The 23,829-nt window shown below is 47.1% G+C and overlaps 1 protein-coding gene across 17 annotated transcripts in view; it reads left to right on the top strand.

The window, feature by feature from the left end:
* LSAMP (limbic system associated membrane protein) overlaps positions 1 to 23,829 on the top strand; it is a 731,774-nt gene that overhangs the window by 543,529 nt on the left and 164,416 nt on the right. For all 17 annotated transcript variants that reach the window (XR_011151899.1, XM_069020423.1, XM_069020452.1 and 14 more), the window contains one exon: positions 23,361 to 23,593. Coding sequence is in view for 16 of the 17 variants with exons in the window: in XM_069020423.1 (XP_068876524.1) it covers positions 23,361 to 23,593 (233 nt within the window). In the remaining variant the exon portion in view is untranslated. The remainder of the gene's footprint in view (positions 1 to 23,360; positions 23,594 to 23,829) is intronic.

The following is a 23,829-nucleotide window of genomic DNA, read 5'->3' as shown; positions in this document are numbered from 1 at the left end:
AGAGATTAGGGAAGTAGTAAAATCAGCTAATGCAATAATAGTAATTAAAAACAGTAATGGGTTCTTTTAATGTATTTTGGCATGATTGGTTAGGGACAGTACTGTAGGAGAGCTGAGATTTTGCAGGCAAGAATAAAATGGCAAGGTGACTGGGCCCTAAAGTGCACATCTGGGCATGATTTGGAGAGGCGATTTATTGACACCATAAATGATGGCTTTTTCGAGCAGCTTGTTTTGGTGCCTATGTGGGAAGATGTAACTCCTGATTTAGGGCTGTGTTCAGCAGTACTTACTCTCCAGGTAGGACTCCTGGGGTGTCCCTCCTGGCAGAGAGCAGCCGGCTGGGCTGCTGTGAGCATGTGTTGAGAAGACACGGAGCGCACACACAGTCCTGCACGGTATCTCCTGTCTCTCCAGTCCCCGTGTGGTCTCTTACAGCCCCTGCCATTGCTGGTGTGTGGTGTCCACACCCTGGGAAACACCAGGAGAAGCCTCCCTCCTGCTTCAGTGCCGCATGCTGAGTCTGGTGCCTCTCAAAGGCAGCCACGCAGCTCTGCAGCCCTCTCTCTCCTACCCTGGCAGTGTGAGGGCATATGGCCCCCACTCAGATCAGGCCAAAGCTGTCAAACCACCAGGAAGGGTTACCTCTCCTCCTAGAGACAAACTGGTTTTGCAGGGGTGAAATGGGAAAGGCAAGGGAGAAGAGTGTCCTTCGCAGCACTTAGCTGATGTTTTCATTGATCTCAGTGATTTTGTGTCAGTGCAGTGGTAGGAATTGGCCTCCACACCAGAGCCTTGTCTGGGCAAGCGGACATCTCTCAGTGGGTTTCATTACTATTATTATTATTATTATTATTATTATTATTACTATTATTATAGGGCCTGCAGCATATTAAGAACCTGCCAGGACAGCACTCCCTTTGTCGAGGCTTCAACCATGTCAGGGGAGACGTCAGGGAGCGGATAGGGTGCGTGGGCAGTAGCAGCACGTTGCAGAGGTGTGAGTGCCGAGGACTTGTCAGCATCACGTCAGCAAGGGCAGGGGGGTTGGCTTCTCATTAAGTGTGCCCCCCACATGGCATGTGCAGGATAGGTGAGCTTCAAACAGGGCAGCAGGAAAGCTCGAGGAGAAGGATGACAGTGAATGCTAGGCTGAAGGGCAAAATAAATTAAAGCAAACAAACCAGAAATAAAGCAATCTTTAAAAGCACTGGACTTGTCTTGGAGGTCATCACTGCCTTGGTGTGCAAGGAGGGAGTAGGGGGATGGTGTGGAAAGGGGGCAGAAAGGATCTGCAGCTGCACAGCAGAGTGTGGGTTTTTATTAGGGTTCATCAGGCATCTTTTAATGAACGGCCAAACTGCCAGGAGTCAAATGAAACAGTAGGCAAGGTGTAAATGAGAAGGAAGCTGAGGGGAGTGAGAGGAATGGCAAGGGTGCTGTGGTTATGCAACTCCAGGAGCAGGATGAGGGGAGCCACAGGTGGGGGATGCAATTAAAGAGCTGAGCCAAAGCCAACAAGCTGAATCTCCGGCTTGTGCCGAGCTGTTTGCTCAGTCCCCATCCCAGGTGCTGAGCATCCCCCTGGGATTTTTAATTCACCAAGGCAGAGGGGCCCCATCTGTGGTCTGGAACAGGTTCATGAGGTTCCTCTGCCCGAGTAGGTCTGTTCTTGCCAGGGGATGTTCTTCACGGATTGCTGAACTTTCTCTGGAAAGGGGGAAACGCCCCAGATATGGACTCTAACTTTGAAGGGTTCACATGTACTGGACTTGAGACAAAGTATTCTAAAATTGGGGTATGGAAGACTCTGTGAGGAGGGACCTGTACCTGCAAATGGCTGACACTCCGGTACCTCGGAGCAGCAGCTCTTCTGGCATCATATGCTCATCTCTGTGTGGGTTTTTGCTGACGACTGTGATATATGCATACAAAGTATTTTGCTATTGTTATTATTACCCAAAGTTATGGATCAGCTTGAGAAACTCAAATGCAGTAAATCACTGGGACTGGGGTAGCATTAGTCTCAGGGCTCCAAAGTAAATAATGCATGAAATATACTGACAGCAGAGTCTGACGGATCCTTATAAACAGCATCTCTCTAACAAATGCAGACCTGCTAATATTGCAGCGTCGGATTTGGGGGAAAAATGCTGAAATCTCTCTGTGCTCAGGCAAGCTGATGCAGATGGGCAAACACCACCCCTTCCTCACCCCTGAGAATCAAGCAAGTGATTTTAATGACAGTTGAGAGGGTCAGGAATGGGGTGGCAGTGCCATATCCAGCTGTGATGTGGACTTCATGGGCAAGTTGCTCTCCCTTCTCCTTCCCTCTTGCATGGTGAAGATGCTGAAGGGCTGTCTCCAGTCTGCTCTGCCTTCACCCTTGTGTGAAGTGCTCTGAGATCCTCAGAGAGGGAGTGCTCCAGGCATGCTAAGTACTATTATTATTTTTTTAATAATCGAAAGACATCCAGGGAATTACAGATCTATGAGCTTTCTTTCAGTTCCAGCCAAACTGATTGTGAAGCTAATTAAAGACAGACTAGTACAATGTTCGGGTAAGTATAACATGACAGGGTCAATCCAGTATGGCTTCTGGAAAAGAAAATTGTGCCTTTTTGAGCCGAGAGTGGGTTTTGTTGTTTTGTTGGGGTTTTTTTTTTAAGTTTAATAAAATAAGATAAAGGTGATCCCCAGCAGATATAATGTACTTTGATTTTCATAAAGCCTTTGATAAGACCTTTCACACAAAATTGTGAAGGGAAATAAATAGCCATGGGCGAAGGGGCAAGGTCTTACCACAGTTTAAAACCCAGTGGATTGTTAATTAGCAAATAGTTTCTCTTTTGCGTGGAGACAAGTCAATAGTGGGAGTCAGTACACACTGTGGAGGTATTTAGTCTGCCCTGTGTGCCATGGCTGGCATGTTGGTGCTTTGATGACAGCTCCTTGTTTGGCTGGTGAGAAATGCAGCAGAGTTGTCAAAAGCCATAGGAGATGTTAAGAGCAGGCCCACCCCATTGCATGTTCTGCTTGCTGCCTGGGCTGTGGAGAGCCGGTGGGACCCACTCCCAGGGCTTGGCCTGGCTGCTTCCGGGGTGTCCTCCCTGGCGCTGGGGTCCTCCCCCGGTGCCCCTCACCATCGCACCAACCAAAGGCAAGCACGGGCTGCTGCCTCCATGAGTCAGCAGGATTTAAAGGCACCACAGGGACAGAGCAGCAGGATGACGGATGAGCTATAACATGGATGAGCGTATGGTAATGCAGACTGCAAAAATAGTCTCCACTTCAGCTGTACCGTGATGAGCGCTGAGCTCCCAGGCTCCTTGGAGGGAAGAGATTGGGAGTCATGGTGAGTAACTCGATAAAAGCTTCTTCAGTGGGTTGCATCATTTCCAAAAACGTGGAAGATGCTTGGCTGCCTTTAAGGGACAAGGAAACAATAGGGAATATGTTATAAAAAATGACATTATCTTGAACACTGGCTACACCCTCATTTATGACAGCGTGTGGAATTACCAGAGGGCCATGAAGCATGGTTAGTAATCTTGTGAGATTTATCTACAAGGAGGGAGTCAGTTGGACTGAACAGGGTTTTCTTTTTCAGTGTAGCAAGCTGAATGCTTGCTGTGGCAAAAATGCCATTTGTTCCTCCCAGCACCTCTCCCATCTTCCTTTTTGCCATCATGCCCTCTACTGTCCCTGAGCTCAGGCTGCCTCTGCTCAATCCCAGCCCGCTCCAATGGGAGATGGCAAGCACCGGCCATTCGCAGCCTCCCTGAAGAGACACACTAAAGGTTTGTAATTGAGTTATTTACACTAATGAAGAGTGTGGTGAAAACTGATCAGTCCCCCCTTTTTCTGTCCTCCTGTAATACTAGAACAAGAGGTCACTCGGAGATGCTAATGGCAGCTTAATTTAGATCACATGAAAGGAGACACTTTTTCACACAGCAGGTAGTCAGTCTGTGAAATCCACACTGCCTCCTGAGGTCAGAGAGTCAAACACTGCAGAAGGACTTGTCGAGTTCCTGGGTAATTTTTGGAAGAATAATAACTGTTATTAATGAGGATGCAGTAGCACCCCAGGGCCCCCCATCAGGAAGGACTCACTCTGCATAGCACAAGGCCTGCCCAAAGCAGGAGCCAGCCTGACTTGGGTTGCTTTGGTCTCCATAGCCAAAGAAAGGCACTATTTGTTTGGTCAGAGGCTGGAGGGGGGGTGGTGAAAGAGCTGCACCCAAGCTCAGGCACCCAAGTGTGACACTTTTTGTTTTCCTGCAGCAGTTCTGTAGCCCCAAAGACAAGGTACTTGGTTCCCTTCCCTTGGTGTAATGAGAGTTCTGTTTTTCAGCTATAAATCAGAGCTGTTCACTCTGATTTTAAAAGGGTGAGGGAGGGACAGAAAGCCTACAGCTGCCTTTATCCTGGAGGAATCTTCCCATGGTGTGGGTGAAGCTTGGGGGAATTGTATCAGGATACAGCCTCATCTGCACTTCTGACACTTTTGCTGGATCTCTTCAGTGCACTGTCGTTGGTCTGGTGGCTTTGCCATTCCTACAGTCAGTTCTTGGCACACTCCTGTCTTCCCATGCATTGCCTGTGGCATCATAAGCTACTTAGCAAGTCTGACTGGATGTGGGTATTGGTGAATTTTGCCTGTGGGCCTGTGGATTATGATAGCATTGAAGAGTCTTAAACTTGTAAAGGTGTTAAATTTACCATCAAAACCAAAGTGTAACAGAACAGGGAAAAATAATTTCAAATCCATCCCTGTCTCTGTATTTATGTTTATCTGACCTGCAGTTCTAGAAAGGCCTTTAGCCACAGTAGGTTTGGGACTGAATCTGTTGTTACTGTTTTTCCTTCTGTTCATAAATTCAGCTCAAGTCCCTCCATTCCCATTTTGACAAGAGGTGTTGTCCAGACTCAGTGTAGAGATCTTTGCAGGGGATCGAGACACAACACCAGTGCTCCTTGCATTGTCTTTTGACTCTTTATTGCAAAATGGCTATAAGCAATAGGCTTTTGAGTGTGTTTTCTTGTAGCTAGCTGCAGAATCAACTCAGTATGTGTACAGTAAAACTGATCATAATCTACTTGAGGGATGGTGTTCAGAAACTCTCACAGGCATCTCTCATTCTAGCATCATCACAACAGCTCTCCCAACTATCCCACCTGCTTTTCTCCTTGCTGTTTGTTACTGCCTCGGTAGCTGGCTGTGTTTAAATATGTCAACCTGGGGTTTTTTTCCCATCTTCTTGTTTCCTGTGTTCCTCTAACAAGCAGCTTGCAACAGAACAAACAAGCAAGGCAGGAGCGCTCCAGGCAAAAGGGGTGTTTTGTGTTTGATTTGAATACATACATATTTTTCTTGGTTAAAACTTGTGATACTCATCAAACACATGCAGGAAGGCTGTGAATAAGACCTTTCTCTTTCTTCCTTTCTGACACGCACACCGTCTCATACGAGCACCTTCTCATTTTCACTCTTGCTGTCTGATTCTGTGCGAAGCGCGGTTTCTCTCATATCCTCACGCACATGTTTGATAGTCTCATCCTCACTCCTGCTCTGTCGGCTACACAGAGCCACCTTCTCATCTCAGCAGACCCTGGCACATGCGCACTCCCACAGGCGACACAAGCACACACGGCACGGCCACCCACACGTTTGCAAAGGCTTTATTATTGCAGGGAAAATTGCTCTCAAATAGGTGAGACTGGATGTAACTATGGCAGAGATGGGGAGAGAGGGGAGCATGGGTGGGAAACTTTGTAGTCCCTTCACTCTTCAGGGACATGAAGCACTGCTCAGGTGGAGGGGAGAACATGTCCCCATAGTCCTCATCCCATCTGCCATGCACAGACAAGCACCAAGCATCACTTACTCGCCTCCTCTCATGCACAGACTCTGACTGCTCTCTCCCTGAAAGTTTCTCAGTCACCCTTTCTCGTGCATCCTTCCCTCTCTTTTTTGACTGTCTGTCAGGTCTTGATCACATCACTGTCATGGTTGCTATGATATCAGCATTTTCTGACAGGTGTATATGCTTCTGTCACTCCCAGCAAAGCTCTTTAGCACCCAGCCTGCTGCCAGACCTGAGCTAGGGCAGCACTACTGGAAAGCATGGTCAGCTGTATCTCATATTGCTGCATGCAGCAGATACAATCCTGATAGAAAACTGCATGTTTTCAGGGGATTCCACTTTCAAATAAGGCCTTAAAACAAGTGTTTTCTCTTTATGAAGAGTGAGGTTCACTGCTGTTCAGAAAAAGGAGGAACACTCTGGGCATTTCTCTTGGGAATTCCCAGAGATCTTCTCCCTCGTCCTCTGAGGCTGGCTCTGTATTTGGCCTCCTGGAGTGGGCTGCTGCATGGAGGGCACTAATTTCAAAAATTACTTCAATTTTCTACAACCCTCAAGCTTCTAATGCAGCCCAAGGAACTGAGTGCTTCATTCCCAGTTGCACTGTGGGCTTGGCCTCTCCTGACAAGGGAGTAACAAAAACATATCATCTGCCACGATGGGGGCCAAAGATATGCTTCAGAGCAAGTCAGTGTAGGCTCTTTGTTCAGGAAATGGCCACATGCCTCTGCAGAATCTCGGAGTGTGCACAATTTGGAAGAAATTTCAGGTTTTCCAATTACTGTAGCAGTGGCTGGTAACCTTCCAGCAAAGAGGCGCTGGAGCACAGTGTTCCCTTGGCTCCTGCTGGGCTCAGCCGGTGTTTGTGTTTGAACTGGCACCAGGAAAGCTAGGAAGCGAAGAGATTATTAATAGGGAGCGCAAGGAAGAGGAAAGGTGTTTAAACAGTTCCCACTTTGCATGTCTAATTCGGGAGCTACCCTTCTGTAGTTCCCCAAACAAGCGCCCAAATCCAATGTCAGACTTCTCAGAAGCTTAACTCGTTAAGCTTTAGCACACTGTAAGATAAGGACCTTGCTTGCATAAGGCCATCAAGCACTGATATTGACTCTCCAGGACGTTTTTAAGGCTATTTATATCACAATAAAGCCATTTTATTAGCGTCATCAATCAAGAGAGACCGCATTTTGGCCTGGAAATGATTCTGCTTGAGTTTCTAGAAAGGAGAAGGTTGAGTAATTATGGGATGCATTATCTTCGATCTCATTTGAAATCTCCTAATTGAAACCACATATGAGTGTAGTTTATTGCTTATAAAATAAATGGTAGGGCCGTTGTTAATGTACCTATGGTAAGTACAACCTTCCAGTAACCAGAGAGGTACAGACTGGTTTTTCAGAAGGTAGCATGGGTGTGGCAGGGGTTGTCCCTATCCACATCTGGGTTAGAAGCTGGTTCATGCTTCGAACTGAAGCTCATGCCCCACTCTGGGCTGAGCTCGTGGTACTTGGCATCCACAGTTCAGCTCAGCTGGCAGCAGCTGCTGTCGGGTGCCAGCCGATCTCACTGACAGCTTCAGGAACCTTGACAGGGCGAATCTGCTCCTGCAGTGGGGCTGGGGTCTGTGTATGGGTGGCTGGGGGCAGGGAACTGAGTGGTGGTCAAGGGGCATGGTAAAGCTTCCTGCCTCCCGGCATGTGTGTGGCTGTAGTTGCTGTTAAAGTGGAGTAGGGGATGTTTGCAGCTCTCCTCCAGGGTTTTGCCAGCCCCTGTGCTGCTTTCCTGCTATCAGCTCAGGGAAAGGGAGCAGACTTGCAGGAGTAGCGGTTACTCAGGTAAGGAGAGTGTAGTTTAGCATTGCCTGTGGGGGCCTCTGAGAGTGAGTAATGGCAAGGCTTGAAAGCTGTTACAGGTATTTGATAATTAATTGGCTGCGAAATCAGTTTATTTTAACGACTCTAGTTAAATAAAGAAGAGATCTAAAAGGGCTGCACTTTCCTGCAGTGCTAAACTACTTTCAGGGACAGAGAAAGCCCATTACATGTCTGCTTTTATGCCAACAGGGACTTTCTTGTGAAGGCTCTTCTGAAAGGTGGTTGAAATCTTTATCTCCTGTGAATCCCAGCAGCTTCGGTTTAAGACAGGAAAGCCTGAAGGGTGGTTTATTACCAAGGATCCATCAGGCAGAGGGGACAGGGGAGTGGAGCTGCTGCCATAACCTCATGCTTCACCTCTGGCCAGATACTTACTGCAGAGTGGTTCCAGTTGTGGTTTATCACTGTTTTATACAGCTCTAGTGGGAGCAATGCATGTAGCTCGGTTAACCTCACTTGTCTTTCCGAGTACTGGCTGATCTCACACAAGTGCACACACACAAGGTAGAGAGAGGACTGGTAATAGTCTAGTGTAAACAAGTAATTTTGGGTGCTCTCCCTGCTTCTCTGTGGCTGTCCAGGACCAATCCTCTTTTCTCAGCCTAAGGAGAAAAACAGTAAGTGTGAAGTCAGAGAGAGGGTGGTGGCAGGTCCATTTTTGTTAGGGCTCTCTTATTTACCAGGTTATTGGAATATCGTTGTATCATTGTCATTCAGTGGGAAGAACTGTTTCTTTAAAGAAAAACAATGTGCACCCTGGTCCTGGCCAAAGAAAGAGAACTTGACTGGGATCTCGGACAAAGGATTTTGATTTGGTCTTTATATCTCTCTGTAGGAAAATATTTTGTAACTGTGCATATTAGAGACCTCAGCAGCAATGCTGAAAGAGACTTGGATCTATTCTTTGCTGCAGACTGTGCTTTGGATGTGAACTCAGTTCTCAAGCCAGTGTATCTTGTCCTGAGGGTTGTACAGCAAGTGTGCATATATGAACAGTGTTCCAACTGCAGTCATATTTGTCAGAGTCTGCAAAGAGCCTGCAACACCATCTGTTTTACTGAGTGGATAAGAGATTAAACTGCAGGAATCATGGGATCTGTACAATACATGAGAGTAGGCCAGACGATCACAACACATCTTATTTTTTTGGAAGCTAAGAATAACTTTAATATCCCTTCATTTAGGGTTTAATGTCAAAATTAACTAACATTTTACTCTTGTCCCAAAAATCCCAAACTGTTCTTCCTGCCTCTTTGCTGGTGCTTGCCCACTGCAGATTCAAATTCAGTGCAGACACATCCCCCTGTGAAAACTTAACTAAAAAACAAAAGTAAGCCCTTCAGTCTGATGGAGGTTGAGCAGCACCTCTCTTCTGCTGCCCTGGAGCACTTTGAATTGAGCATCTTCATGACAGGATTTGAGCCTAGGCTGTCCCCACAAGGCTGTGAGGTCCTGTCATGCCTTGCATAGACATTGGGGATGCACAGACACACCAGGTGGGCATGATGTCATCCCCTCTGCATGGCCAACGAGAGCCTACCTTTAACCAAGTGTAAACTCAGGGCAGGCTACAAATCCTTATCTTTAAAACATTCCCTGGATGTGAAGCGTCCTGCCAGCTGGAGCTGCTTTTAGCTGAGCAGACTGAAGTGCTGTATGTAATGAATTCATTTAGAGTCTGGTGGAAGGAAGCAGGACTGATCCTCATTTCGTGTAAATCTAGGCTTCCCCATTTACTGCAGTGGTGCCTTGTTGGCCCTTGATTTATGCCAGCTGAAGCCACAGTTTGGCATCTCCCCATGCAGTACTGGAATTCTGGAAATTATTTAGAGCAAGTGGCCTGTCAGAAGAACAGAAATAGGAACCCAGCCTCAGACCAGCCAAAGCCCAAGTGCACAGCCTTAGACCCAGCTGTGTAAGAAACTCTCTCAGTAAGACAGCTGTACAGAAGGGGGCTCCATGGGGAAATGGCTTATCTGTACTGTGGATAAGCCGTGCACGGGGGAGAGGTTTCCTTTCACAGCAGACTCTTGGGAGAAGAGGCAAGGATGTCAGTGGATCCAGATAAGATATTCCTGGGTAAATGCTTCCAGTAGGATTAAGCAACACTGTTTCACTGAGAAATGAAAAGGGTGTATGTTCTGTGTTCCAGCCAATTTGTGCAGCTTGTTTTGCCAGTGCCAGAAAACTGCAGGTGAAGAGGTGCAGAAGCTGTCAGAGCAGTCCCTGTGGTTATGCCTGTCCTGCAGTCAGTAGCCAGGCTGGAGTTCAGGCTCCAGAGCACAGACCCAAATGACCCAAGCCAGTTGCCTTCAAGGCATGGGGAGGAGCTTGTGCTTCAGCCAGACCTTTCTTCTGTGGTTGCATATCCCTGGGCAGACCGCAATTAGAGAGAAAAGCATGGTCTCTTGCAGTGGTGCTAAGATAGGTGTGACTGGAGGTGACATCTGGGTTTGTGAAGGCTGCTTTGCAGTCATCACTACCCCTCTCTCGCTATCCTCATGTAACTGGTACACACCAAACCAAGTTTTGTATGAGACAGGTCAGGCCTATTACAGTTTGGTTTTGAAAATAAAATAGTTTCATTGTATGACTTTGCACAGCCTATTTCTTTCCTTCTCCGTTGGCTCCCTGTATGTGTAAAACATGCATCACAACCCTTCTCCTCTACAAAGGTAAGAATTTTAGTTCCACAGCGGTTACTGTCTTTGATATAATCACTGCTTGGTGTTCAGCTTATGCTGAATTGCCTTGCAAAACAAAGTCCTGCAAGGGTCTCAGAGGAAAAAGAGTGCCAGATATTAGTATGATTAGTAGGATGGCAGGAAGATCTAGCTGTGGGAATTATACCTTCCCTCTTTCTCAAGGAGTCATACTTTCCTCCCATTCTGTTTCTGACCATGATGTTTTAAACCAGCTCCTGTCTTTCATGTCAACAGCAGAAACTCCATCAGGTATATCTTGACATTTCTTTTTTCCCATTCTTCCCCCTTTCTCCTCTTTATTTATTTATAAACATGTCCTCATCTGCAAGGCATATTGTGCATGTGGGGATAAAGGTAAGCTCACATCAAAGCTCTTGGGAGTTCTCCCTCACAGCATCCTCTCTACCTGCCCTGTAAGTCTTTCAAATGCCCTCTTTCACAAGACCTGATGGTGGACAAAAAAGTGAGGCATTAGGGAAAGGCAAAATTTAGCAAAGCTGCGAAGGAAAGAAAGTGGAGTTGAGCATTGCCTTGCTGTAACAGCTTTGCTGTGGTTTCCACATAAAGGAGTTCTTTGACACAGGATAAATACAGCGTGGGAGTTTGAAGTTTGCAGCATTTTATTCTATGATTGTAACACACCCATGGGATGGATTTTCAAAAGTGTGTCACTTTAGGCAGCAAGAAAACTGGCTATATTGGCGAAAGAGCTCACAGTGCCAAATGCTGTTTTGAAAATTTGGTTCTTGTGTGTTAGTTTGGCAGCTGGTGGGCCCAAAAGTACTTTGACAAAGCTGGTCTAAATTTCAATGCTAAGCACTTAAAAAAGTCAAATCTCACTTGTGACTTTTAAGTGCTGGACAGCATTACTCACAGCACATTTGGGAATACAACCATATGCCAATGTCTTTTGGAAATAACCGAGACTGTTAGTGTTTTTATCAGTAGTTTTTAACCTCTCCATGCATGATTTCTACAAGATCTATCCTTTGAAATCAAATCCAAACCTGTGCCAGGTAATTCCAGTGCAGTATATAGAGGTCTATGGTCTTGACAAGAAATATTTAGCTGTATGTGAAGTGAAAATAACTGAAAAAATTGCTTCATCTGAGAGAAATTTGTAAGAGGAGTTGTCTTCTCCTGACATATTGCTGAACTCTGAAGCAGGTGGTAAAGGTAGGCAGGTCACTGTAGTTTGTTCTCCCTGCAGCCCCTGTGAGACTGGTCCTCAGCCCAACTTTTTTTCAAAGATACCAATAGGCGCTTCCGTGCTTTCCTTGGGAGACTTTTTACAAGACTAGCACTTGCAGATGACAAGAAGTTTTTCTTCAAGTTTGAACAGACTTATTTCTCTTTTTTTTCTGACCTGTTACTCCTTCCTAGACCCCTCTGCATCTTGCTAAATAATTCCTCTCTTCCCTCAGTACTTTCAGCTTTCAAAGAGGTATAGCTTGTCAACATGTCGCTTTTAAGTCCTCTCTTAGTCAAGTTATACATATTTAATGTTTTTAAGCTTCCCTTAGATGCTGATCCCTTTCCAGCCCTTGATGAATTTTGTTGTTGCTCGCCTCTGAATTCCCTCCAATTCCCCCATATCATTCTGGTAACAAGGTTCCTAGGATTGACTGCTGCAGTCCAGGTGCATTCGGTATTTGGTGGCAGTTGTTTTTGGATGGAATTAAAAAAAGAAGCAGCAGAGTCTCTCAGAGGGAATCTGCTTCGTGGTCTCCTCTCTGGGAGCATTATTTCAGGCTGGTATTTCAGGATTGCCTTTAGATATGGAAATGAGAGCGTGTGTCTTGCTCAGAAGCTGTTCTCTGCTTTCAAGTGGGAGAGAGATGGAAGAGGGGAAGAGGGGTTAAGCTCCTCAAAGGCTTTGTCTACATTAGGCTTTTTTCTTCATATTTCCCAGTGTTGCTTGTATGGGTGTAGCTCAATCCACAGTGGCACTAATGACAGCTCTGGCACAGGCAGGGAAGCGAACATGTTCTGCTACACATCGTCTCCACAATCTCTACAAGCCCTGACTCCGCCAGCGGTGCTACGTCAGTGGGAGCTGGAGAAGGAAAAGGTCAGCTGTAAATAATAACTAGAGTGTTTGCACATCAAGAAGGTGTCTTTCATTGAAATGCAGCAGCTGGAAGTGAGCAGGCAGGATGCACCCAGTTTCTCATTCATCTTGAAATACCACCCTTCACAGTCTGCTGCTGGCTACCTGAGGGCAGTACTTGGAAGTGGGCATGATAACTTGGTTGGAGCACCTCTGATACTCTCATGACCTCAGAAAAGAAGGAAAAGTTAAGACTTATTTTCCCTATTGTCACTCCCATTCCCTCTCTGATCTGCCTCCAAAGAATTTTGAGACTGATTTCTCCTTGGTGCGGATTCTTCTGTCCCACCTGCCCAGGACAAGAGCTAATGCTTCAGATGTTATATTCCCTTTTCCCTTTTGAAGAAGAAGCAGTATGAGATGAGATGAACATTAGGATCCACATAATAGAAAGTGCATTACTATATCTCAGGTAGCATGCTCCTCAGGTACTGGAAGAAGCTATTTCATATAGTACAAAACACAGGAGACACCTGCCAGTTTCGTATAACATTTAAAGCTGATATTCTTTCACAGCCTTGTACCAATTAATGGTTAACTGATGAAATTCTCAGCCAGAAAGTATCACCAAGATGAAGATGTTAATGAGTTTAAAAAAAGAAAAAGGGGGCAGGGGGTTGAGAAATGCCTGGGGATAAGAAAGCCAGCGTACAAACTTGCAAGGTGGATTGCAAGCTGTCACTCAGAGTGGAAGCCAATTTACACAGAGGCTAGATTTAGATTAGATATTAGGAAGAAATTCTTTACTTTGAGGGTAGCAAGACACTGGAACAGGTTATCTAGAGAAGCTGTGCATGCCCCATTCCTGATTGGCAGTGTTCAAAACCAGGCTGGATGTGGCTTTGAACAACCTTATCTGGTGGCAGCTGTCCCTGCACATGGCAGGAGGGTGGAACTAGATGATCTTTTAATATCCCTTCCAACCCAAGCCATTCTGTGATTTGCTTGGTGCTACATTTATAGGTTTTTATGGTTAGAAAAGATCATGAAATTATGTAGAAATTGATTTACATTGTCACTTTAGGAGGTGTTCCACCTTTCTTTGAAATGTCTGTCACTGAGCACGGGAGGGTTGGTCACTAAACCATGTGGCCCAATGCTCAGACCTTGAATACTCTTTCCATTTCCTTCCCCAAATGTTCAGGCAGGGACATCTGAGCACTTACCTCTTCCAGTATCCTTGGAGATATGCAGCCATTACAGATTTACCTCAGTCAGTGCCTCAGCAGCTGTTGAGACTGGTGGCCAACATTAGCCCCTGACAAGCTGTTGGCCCTGATCTGATTGTCTGTTTGGCTGTATTTTCCCATGTCAGAAACGTTCCTAGAGGAGGTGCACGGCTTCATGCCACCTGGCAGTCAGCTCTTGCTGACCCATTGGAGGCTGCTGCCAGTCCTGTGGGCACGCCCCTTGTTTCTGAGAGCCCCGAGAGCTGGCGCTGTCACGTTGCTGTGTGGGAGGGCACCTATGGTGCTTTGCCTTTGGAACTAGGCCATGGTACCATGGCAGCAATCATGTGGGCTGTTTTGCAGGCTTACATGTGCTTTGGTGTGTGCAACTGTGAAAGGGAGAGTCGGGAAGGGAACCTCCCTCTCGCCTTTCTGCCATACAAAATGCATGAGGTGATGCTCCAAAGCTCCAGTTTTAATTATTTCCATCTTAAGCTTTGTAGTCCCCTTCCCTGAGCAAACCACTGGAATCCACAAGCTGGAAGGTGCAATGTGCAGAGCCATGTCTCTCTTCAGCTGTGAGATGCTGAATTTCAAATCTCTCCCTTGTTTTATGACAGCCTGTGGTGATACCTCCTGCATTTTTAGCCGGTGACTGGGGTGGGAGGAAGCAACCCTGGACCACACAAAATTCTTTGAAGCTCCCACTAGCGTCACTCTCCTATTCCCTCTTGTGTTTGCACTGTCCCTTTTCTGCACCTGCTCTCTCCTGACCTGCCCTTACTCTCTTTCTTTTTCCATGCCCTGTGCATTGCTAATCTGTGGCATTATCTCATTCTCCAGTAGCTGTGCCGGCTGCCTTAATGTTTCTTGCCAGCTTTTGCCTCTCCCCATTTTTTCTCTTCCCTCCGCTTGCCAGCGATGATGTAGCATTGCCTTTCTCCATCTGCCTGATTGTCTCTCCGCTTTTTATCTGGGTGCTGGAGCTCCAGGTGCTGTCATTCTCTGCGACAGCACAGAACGTTTCAGTTTCCCTCTGTGGCTGGATAATTACCAGATACAGAGTCACGTGGGCTTCCCAGCGAAACCCTCCCTCCCCTCCTGTCAGAGAAGGAGATCACATCTCTGAAACACAATTTTCCCTTTTTTGTGGCATTTTCGTTATTGTTATTTTTTACTAGAAGAAATTCAAGGGACAAATTTGGATTAACTTTTCTGGAGTTACCTAGTGGTGACCACATAGAAATTACCTACAAGGCATTGGGGGTTCAGGCAGAAGAAATAGGTGATTTCCAGTGCTGAAGTTTGTGAAGGAAAATAAAGGGACTTACAGTCTGTATGGGTGCCTTATTAGTGCTCCTATGCTCATTTTTGGTGTATCCCTCAAAAAGAAAAAAGTCGTAATGGTGCAGAGACTCTCCAGAAGCTGTTTAGTTTCCAGTTCTTTTACAAATTTGGCATAGCAGCCAATACCCAGTTAACATAAATGACTAATTGTCATTGTCTTTTGATTAACTTCTGTTCCTAAGAGACCCCAGATACTTTTAAAATATCAGCCTGAGTGCTGGTGATCACAGAAGCACAGGATCTTTAGTATAAGTGCTGTGCAACAAAAAGGCAAATCATCAGGCAGTGTTCCTCATTGCCATTCTGCATCACCTCTGCTCTTCCCTGGTTCCCCCTTTTGATAGTGCAGGAGCCCTGGGATGCTACGAGGAGCAATGGACAGCAGAGTGAGGCATTGGTGGATACACTCCTGGTGGATATTTCACTAAGGCTGATCAACAGCTGATGAGCATCACCTAATGATGCTGGATCAAGAGCAGAGCCAGCTTTCTGGCTGGACTGAAAAGGGATTCTGACAAGTCCTCAGCTAACCCAAAAGAGAAAGAGGGAGCTCAGAGTCTGTTTCCTCAGTGGCTTGAACCTCCTGACTAATTTTAGTGCAAGACCCTGACGCAGGCTGTCAGAGCATGTGGCATTTCTGCAAGCGTCAGCCAGAGAGCAGTTTGTCCCTCTGCGCACACGTGGGGAGCAAGTCTCCTCTGGCAGGAGGCCTGTGACTGGAGCCAGTCATTCTAGAAACATGCCTTAGAATGGGAAAAGACCTATCCAAGGATTTCCTGACTACGCTGTAAAGAAATGCAGGGCATTTCCTAGGTATGGTGGGATATAAGGAAAGATGGCACTGTGGTGGTGGTTCTCACTCTGAGGTTTTTCTGTATTTTGAAATTTTAAACTGTGTTGCGATATGGCTGGGATGGAGTTAAGCTCATAGCAGCTCATATTGATATTTTGAAGAAGGTTCCTCTGCTAGAGTGGATGTGGACTGAAGTTGTTTATGCAGGTATACTGATCCCCAACAGATGGGAAGAGCAATAAATCATGCCAGTATAAGTCCTCTTATTCTGATATAGTTACATCCACCCTTTGAGAGTTCTGGCATAAAAATCGCTGTAAATTTGGGCTTGATTTCTGTTGTGAGTTTGGGGTTTTTTCCTGTACAACAGGAACCTATACTCTTAAACTGTCATTTTAACAGAAAGAAAGCCCATGTGAGACCAGCTGTGTATCTGCTAGTAAGAGCCCGTGCAGCTAGCTGCCTTTTTAGGCCAGGTTTTTTTTTTTTGTAAATTCCCTTGGGTTTCATTTTCCATGCATATCACATGGACTGAGAGACAAGGATGCTTACAGCACATGAGCAGTTCTGCACTGATACCCATATTTTCTGGTTGCAATTCCTATTGCTTTCATTAGGAAGATTTGATGGGAGAGACAGTGAGACAGAAATGTTTCTGTACAAGGCACTGGGGACTTCTCTTCTAGAAAACTGGGTACAAATTCTGGTCACGAAAGAGGAATTCAGACTGGAGCAGGTGCTGAGAGGGGCTACTGAGATGTTTAGGGCAATGGAGAGTCTATCATACAAGAAGAAACCAGGAGAGTTTCGCTTGTTGAATCCAGCAAAATGAAGGCTGAGAGGGAATATGATTGCTCTCTGTGAACACGCTGAAAGATAAACACCCGGGAGAGAGAAGAGCTCTTTAAGCTAAAAGATGGTGTTGGCATGAGAGGAAATGGATGTAAGCCAGGTATGAATAAATCTAGACTTAGAGTTAGAAAAAAAGGTTTTAATCAGCAGAGCAGAAAGACTTTGAGCAGTCTGACCTATGAAGCAGAGGGAGGGTATCCCCCATCGAACACACTAGGCTGAAGAAGGGATGAGGTACATCTCTGAAAAAGTTGCTAAGGTACAACTGGCTGTGCCAGCAGAGGTTGGGGCTTCGTGACCTGGTAAGCCCATCCTAGCCTCACACTCCCAAAGTGGCAGTTTACTAAAAAGGATGAACAGAAGTGCAGGCATCCTATCACCCAATAGGTGGATGACCAGAAATTGTCACCCGAGTGCTGAAATAGCCATGGAGCTGCAGACAGGTGTGACGACCAAGGTCACAGCATAATACAGCTGAGAGAAAGCACGGGCTGAACAGATGCAGCAGTTTCCCCCTCCTGCCAGTTTTCCAGCACAGAACTGGGTTTAAGCAGTAGTTTTCTAAATCCCTCCGAGGCCCTGTGTTATCATGCTGGCAGTGGTGACTCAGGAGCTATTTATGCCACGTTTTGGAAATCCATCCTGCTGTGGCACAGTTTTCACTCTCAAACAGTGACCCCGCTGTGTGTCATGGCACATAAGGAGAGAAGCAGCAGCTGTACCAGGCTGGGGAAAGAGAGGAGCAGTGGCAGTGGGGAGGAGAATTTTGAGTAACAACTGATACCCATGTGCATTCAATTCAGCAAAATGAGGCTTTGGTGCTTGGCTGAACGGAGGTTTCAGATACTCGGTTGATGTGATCTCCCACTGCCATCCACTTAGGGAGGCCCTTGCCTTCGCAGCAGTGGAGATGTTTTCAGCTGTGGGCGTCTTCCATAGCATCTCCTGCTGAGGGGAGCCTGATCCAGAGCAGTGGGAACCACCCAGGGCCAACAGTTCTTCCATTGCTCCTCCAGACTATGTGCTCCTGTGTGCTCTGCCACTGTACCCCTCTGGTGGGGACTGCAGTGGCAGTGCTGCGTTGTTACGAGATGCTGGCAGGGTCCAGCACTGCAGTGGCATTGTGGGGCCTGGCTGGGCTTTTCCCTGAAAACCCTGCCTGGGAGGTCAGGGCTGATATGTCTGTGTTCTGTCCTTAGTCCTTGCTGCCCACATCCCTGCCGGGGCATGCCGGAGGGGCTGGACTCTTGCTGCCCCCCTGGCTGACCATGGCTGTGTCTGAGTCCTTGCTTGCCAGGCAGGGAAGGACTGAAGAGCTCGAGGAGACAAGATGAAAACAGCACGAGCACTATTTGCTCTTGAACTTTCCCCCCCAGGCTGGCAGTGAGGCTGTGCATAACCACTGCATTAGCTTTCCAGGATCATGCTTTGCAACACAACAGAGAATTTGCCTTGCGTGTTCGGAGCTGGCAGCCGGGAGCTGATGTTGCTTCGTGCTGAACGAGCCATGTTTGATCCCTCTCTCTTCTCCCTCTTGCCGTTTTGCTGCTGGGGGCAGAGGGCAGTGGGGGAAGTTGTTAGCTGGATCTTGTAAGGGTGCCTGTGAAGTGAGAAGATTAGAGCAGGCTCATCACAGAGCTGAGGCGAAGGCAGGAGATCTGATGCAGAGCAGGTTGTGGCATCCTGTGTCAAAAAGGCGGCGTGTCCCTCAGTGAGTGCAGTGGGGTGGGGTTTGGGTGCTTAATGGTGTGTGCAGCAGGCTGCTGAGTTTTGGCCTGATGCACAGAGATTGTCTTACAGAAGAGATGATCAAAGGGTTAACAGAGAAAAGATGATTAAAGAGGAGTGTGGGAATTATGGCACAGAGCTGTCACCACAACATGCTTTGGAGAAAGAGGGCAGAAAACGCAGTCCATAAACTCACTATTTGTTTTTCCTCAAAATGAGGTAAGAGCTGTGGCTTGCTGGCACACTGTATTTCATTAATCCTAGAAGCTTGCTTCTTCTCCCTAGTGTGGCTCTGGCAGAGAATTGTGGGTTTGGGTCTGCTGTAAAAAAAAAAAAAAAAAAAAAAACACATTTGGAATTACAACAACAATTAAAAAACCCCAAATAATTATCCCAGCTTCAGTGTGACCCAATGCATCATTGATAACACTGTAAAACCTCCATGTTAAAGTAATCATTTAAACAGCAGCTTCACCAGGCCCTAAAGGGCTTCCTTCTTGCTTTTTCATCACTCTAGCCTCTAAATATCAGCCACCCCATCCCAAAGGGATGAAATACCCCCACTCCATCTCCACAGCCTAGGCCGTAGCTGCTGTGCTGCTTTTCTCTGAGGCAGAATGGGAAGCACATTGTTGAGACCCCGTCTCTGGTGCATCCTCCTCCTCACCCCGTGCAGCCGCCGCCCTGGCAGTGGTTGCAGACAGCCTGGGGAAGCCGTGCCGGGGCTTTCCAGGCAAATGCCGCCTCTCAGCAGCGGGGCCCGTCTGTTCGCCCGAGGAGAGAGGGCGGAAAGCTTAGGGCCGAGAGCTGCTGGAGTGACAGGCACAACATAAACTGCGATGAGTGTTATAGCAACATGCTGGGTAATCAATGCACTGAGTGGTGCTGCCTCGACAGGAGGAGGAGCAGGAGTCACGGGCGCTGGGAATCAGAGCACCAAGGCCTGAGTGAGGCAGAACAGGCCGTGAAATCTCCAGACTTGCTTCGCCAGGATAGATGTGGATGCCTGAGCCTCACTCTCTTTTTCACTCACTTTCCCACCCATCAATAGGAACAAGCCTAAATACTTTCAAGAAGGGAAAAAAAATACGTCTCTGTCCAGATGGAGCGTTCCTTGGAGCCTACAAAGGCAGGATTGCAAGGAGCGCTGTTTTGGCCTAGTGCTGCGCAGTAGACTGGCAGGCAATGGAGGAGAGAGTACAAGCAGCAGGATTTTTTCCTGGCTCCTGCCCTCCCCCTGCCTGCATGCTGCCAGATCTCCCAGCCTGTCATGAAATCCAGGGACCAGGAATGATGGTGGGCAGCCCTCTATCCTGTCCAAGGCAATGGTTCCTGCTGAAGGTCCAAAAGGATTCTCCTGTAGCAGAAGCATCATCCCCTCTCCTCCCTCCTGGAGCACAGCTCAGCCCCATTGTCTGCATTTGCATGTGGGGAAAATGAGGCTGAGGGAGGAGTGTGAGAATGACCTGGGTTTCTTTCTCCACATCCAACTGTTGCTAAAAATCTTCAGGTACCAAACTTAGCCGTGTTTGTTTACAAGGACACAAGGAAGGGTAACGGGACATGGCAGCAAGATCTTCTGTCCTTCTGTGTCTGTGGTTTGAAATGGTGCAAGATCAACAGTTCCCAAGTTCCTAAAGTGATATTGCAAGGCATGCCCATCACCATTCACTGATCCTCTCGTTAGCCACATCAGAGATGTCAAGAAATTAAACCTGCAACCATAAGGGAAAGAATAATGGATGGATCACAAATCATTTATTAGCTTTCACTGAGGCTGATGGTAATGCTTCCAATAAGCCTAATGAAAAGCATTTGACTGTCTCTGTGAACTTGATTATTGATTATTAGTGAACAATAAGAGTCCATTGATATCTTGCTGATGCCATGCTCCTATTGCTTTGCAGTTAAAATGTCAGTTAACATGCCATTTAATATTCTATTAGTATTGAATTAGCACTTATTACACTGTGAAAATCATCACCATAAATCCTTATTAAAGTATGATCCATTCATCTGGGTGGCATCTCTGGCAGACTAAGAGGGTGTGTGTGTGGAGACAGACACACTGAGATGCATCATCCATGTGGATGCATGTTCAGAGCACACCAGGACTTGGAATTTCCACCTTTGTACATTGATTTTCCCTGACAGCTTGAGAGGAACAGGTATGGTGAACAGAGAGCTCAAATCCATTTCACTTACTCTTCCCATTTTCCTCTTTTCTTTGTCCTCTCTCCTTTCTTTATTTTGGTAGCAGCTGCTAACTTAGGGGCAGTTGCAAGGTTGTCTGACTGTAGCTATTGACCACTGCCCTAGGGCTGACCTGGATGTGTGTAAGACAGGTTATGACACATTTTCTCTTTGAGAGAGAGGAAGGAGGGTCCCTGGTTGAGCCTACCCACAGGAGCAAGAGAACAAGGCTTTGTTCTGACCACACCACTGAGCTGTTACTGACAACACACCACACAGGGGCATATTTGCTATCCTAACAGAGAGTTATAATGATCAGGTGCAGGGCAGAGCTGCAAAGTGCTCGCTGTAGCCTGGTGGGGATTGGAAAGCAGCCAGGTGGGATGGTGTGGTGCCCTGGATCTGCTGGAGTCCAGCAGCACTGATGGCTGTTCAGGAGGAATTTCAGAAGTGACTGAGAAACTTCAGCTCCCACTGACTTCAGCTTCTGCTCTTAATCTGCTTATCTTTTCACCACCAAAATACCTGACCCCTGATTTATGGTGCTGTTACAACTCTTGCATTTGAAAGAGGGCTCTTGACCCTAAGGAAGCCAGCTCTGGAGGCAGTGTAGGTGTTCCTACAGGGCCTCTTCTCCCAGCCCTGGAGCACACTGCCCTCCCTGGGTCCTGGCTTTCACTGGTGATTACAGCCTAGGATGGCCAGTGGAACTGGAGCAATGCCTCATCGTAGCGGTGCTGGTTTCCACATGTAAGTGGCTGCTCACGGATTCCTCTGCATCTTTCTTTTTGACAAGGAGTAGCTTTTTTAAAACAACTCAGATCACACCTGAGAGTTCGCCTCAGAGACAAGTGCCTGCCTGGCCAGGAGGGTGGGCTCTGGCCTGAGGGCCAAATTCTCACTCCCCTTCCTTGTCTGGACAGTGTCAGTAAAGGACAGGATCTGTTGGGCTGCTCCCTAAAGTAAATGTTTGTCAGATCAGACAGAGCTGCTTACAGCTTGGCCAGCAGCATGGCATGCCTTGCATGGATGCCCACGCAGCTTGGCTTTCCTCCTGCCCACAAGTAACCCCAGAACAACTTGGACAGCATCCATGGGCATGCCAAAAAGGAGTGGGTGTGAGGTGCCGGCCATAATGGTGGGGTCACATCACAAGGGAAGGCAGCTGCAGCACAGCATGAATGAAATGCATTCAAATAGAGGAACTTGGAAAATGTCTGACCCATGCTAAAAGGCTGTATGAAAGCCTACTGTCAAATATTTGTCTTATCTTGAAGCAATAATCTTTATCCTCTCTCTTTTTTTCCTTCAAATACAACACATTCATGAATAGTGAATAGGACACAGTCCTGTGCAATGTGATCTAGGAGGGCCCTGCTCAAGCAGGAAGGTTTGACCATATGACCTCACCTTTCCAACCTTATCCGTTCTGTGATTCTGTAATAGTGGTGGCAAGAGGTTCTGGGTTATTTGGATGCTGGAACACTGTGGGCAGGACTCTGAGAGGTGAAGGAGCAACAGCTCTGGAGACTTGAGTTTTCCTGTTTATCTGCAGAGCAAATGTGGTGTGAGCTGCAGCAGGGAAAACCTGCTCTCAGCCTGTCTGAGCCCAGCCCTGGGGGGTACAGCTGCCAGGGTTAAAGAGGAATTATGTCTCCCTGTCTTCTTCAGCCCTGGTCCTCTTGAATGAGACAGCTGAGAGTGAGCAGGATGTCTCCTCAGTGGCATCTCCTCATCTTTTCTGTGCAAGTCTCATTCTGGTGGTGGGAAGTGGTACAGAGTAGGTGCCTTTGCCAAAAATGCATTTGTCTTCACAGCACCTACTCTGCTCTCTGTCAAGAAACTTGTCAAGTTACAGTTGCAATGGGGTTAGTCTGTCCTCTGACTTGTGAAGGTTGGCACTCAGGGCCATGGCAGTTGCTGGTCTTCCTGCTGGTCCTCTGCTTGCTGCCCCTGGCTGTCATTCCTCCTCTCCTGTCCACCTGAGATGTTCACAGGACATGCTGCGTGTGTCATAGGGATGACAGTGATGCTCCCACAGCCTCTCATTCTTCAGCCTGAGATCTGCATTTGCCTGCACAAACAGGCAGGTGTGGATCAGCAAGTGTGTGTGTATGTGTTAGGAGGGTGATGTTTGAGCAGTGAATCCCTCTTTACACAAAATTATTTTTGGTCAGAGGGATATAGATGGGAGATACTCCATAGTTTCCTCCCCTTGTGCTGCTGAAACCAAGGGATGGAGGAGCTGTGCCCTGAGCTGACAAAGCTGGAGCCCTGAACCTTTGCCCTCCAGGCTGGAAGGGGTCTGGGAATGTAACTCTTGTATACTCAACTTTTGAAGGTGAGGGAGAAGCATGGGAAGAACTACTCCTGACCTTTCTCATTGGCAGGATTGGAAGGGATTTGGTGATCAAGACCTCTTGTGGCCTTCCAAATTAATTTTTGGAACATGTGTAGGCCACAAACAAAAGGAAGAGAGAACAAGAGACATGTCTGCCCCTAATCACGTGGGTTTATGAACCAAAGGTTCCAGACACTCTTCAAAAAATCATTGTTAAATACATGTCCAAGGGACAGCAATGATGAGAAGATACTATGGTTCACTGGCAAGGCAGGAGTGTGCTGTGAAGTTTCTAAGCAAAATAGTAAAGAGAAGGGACAAAAGGGAGATGACGGAGAGGGTTGTTAATCACCTCCTTACCTGTCTCATCCTCTGCAGGTGTTATGTAGAAGACAGAAGCTCCAAGGTGGCCTGGTTAAACCGTTCTGGCATCATTTTTGCTGGAGAGGACAAGTGGTCCCTGGACCCTCGAGTAGAGCTGGAGAAGAGAAACCCCCTGGAATACAGCCTGCGGATCCAGAAAGTGGATGTCTACGATGAGGGGTCCTATACGTGTTCAGTGCAGACACAGCATCATCCCAAGACTTCCCAGGTTTACTTGATCGTGCAAGGTAAGCAACATGCCTGATAGGAGAGCAAAGAGCAAGAGACGCAGTGAGTGGAGGGACCTGTATTTTCCTAGGAGAAGCTCCAGAGTCAGTAGCCTCTGTGTCCCTTACGTTTACACAGGAGCCACCAGGACTCTTCCCTTCCACTGCGGCGTAGCATGGTTTGCTCTGCTGTCAGGTTGTCCTTTTAAAAGTGGTGACAGAGCAGGGGACACCAGTGATGCCAAGCCATATTCTAG

Source organism: Aphelocoma coerulescens, chromosome 1 (assembly GCF_041296385.1).
Source record: "Aphelocoma coerulescens isolate FSJ_1873_10779 chromosome 1, UR_Acoe_1.0, whole genome shotgun sequence".
Taxonomy (NCBI): Eukaryota; Metazoa; Chordata; class Aves; order Passeriformes; family Corvidae; genus Aphelocoma; species Aphelocoma coerulescens.
Note: the sequence above shows the minus strand (reverse complement) of the source record. Positions and strands in the feature narration are given on the sequence as shown.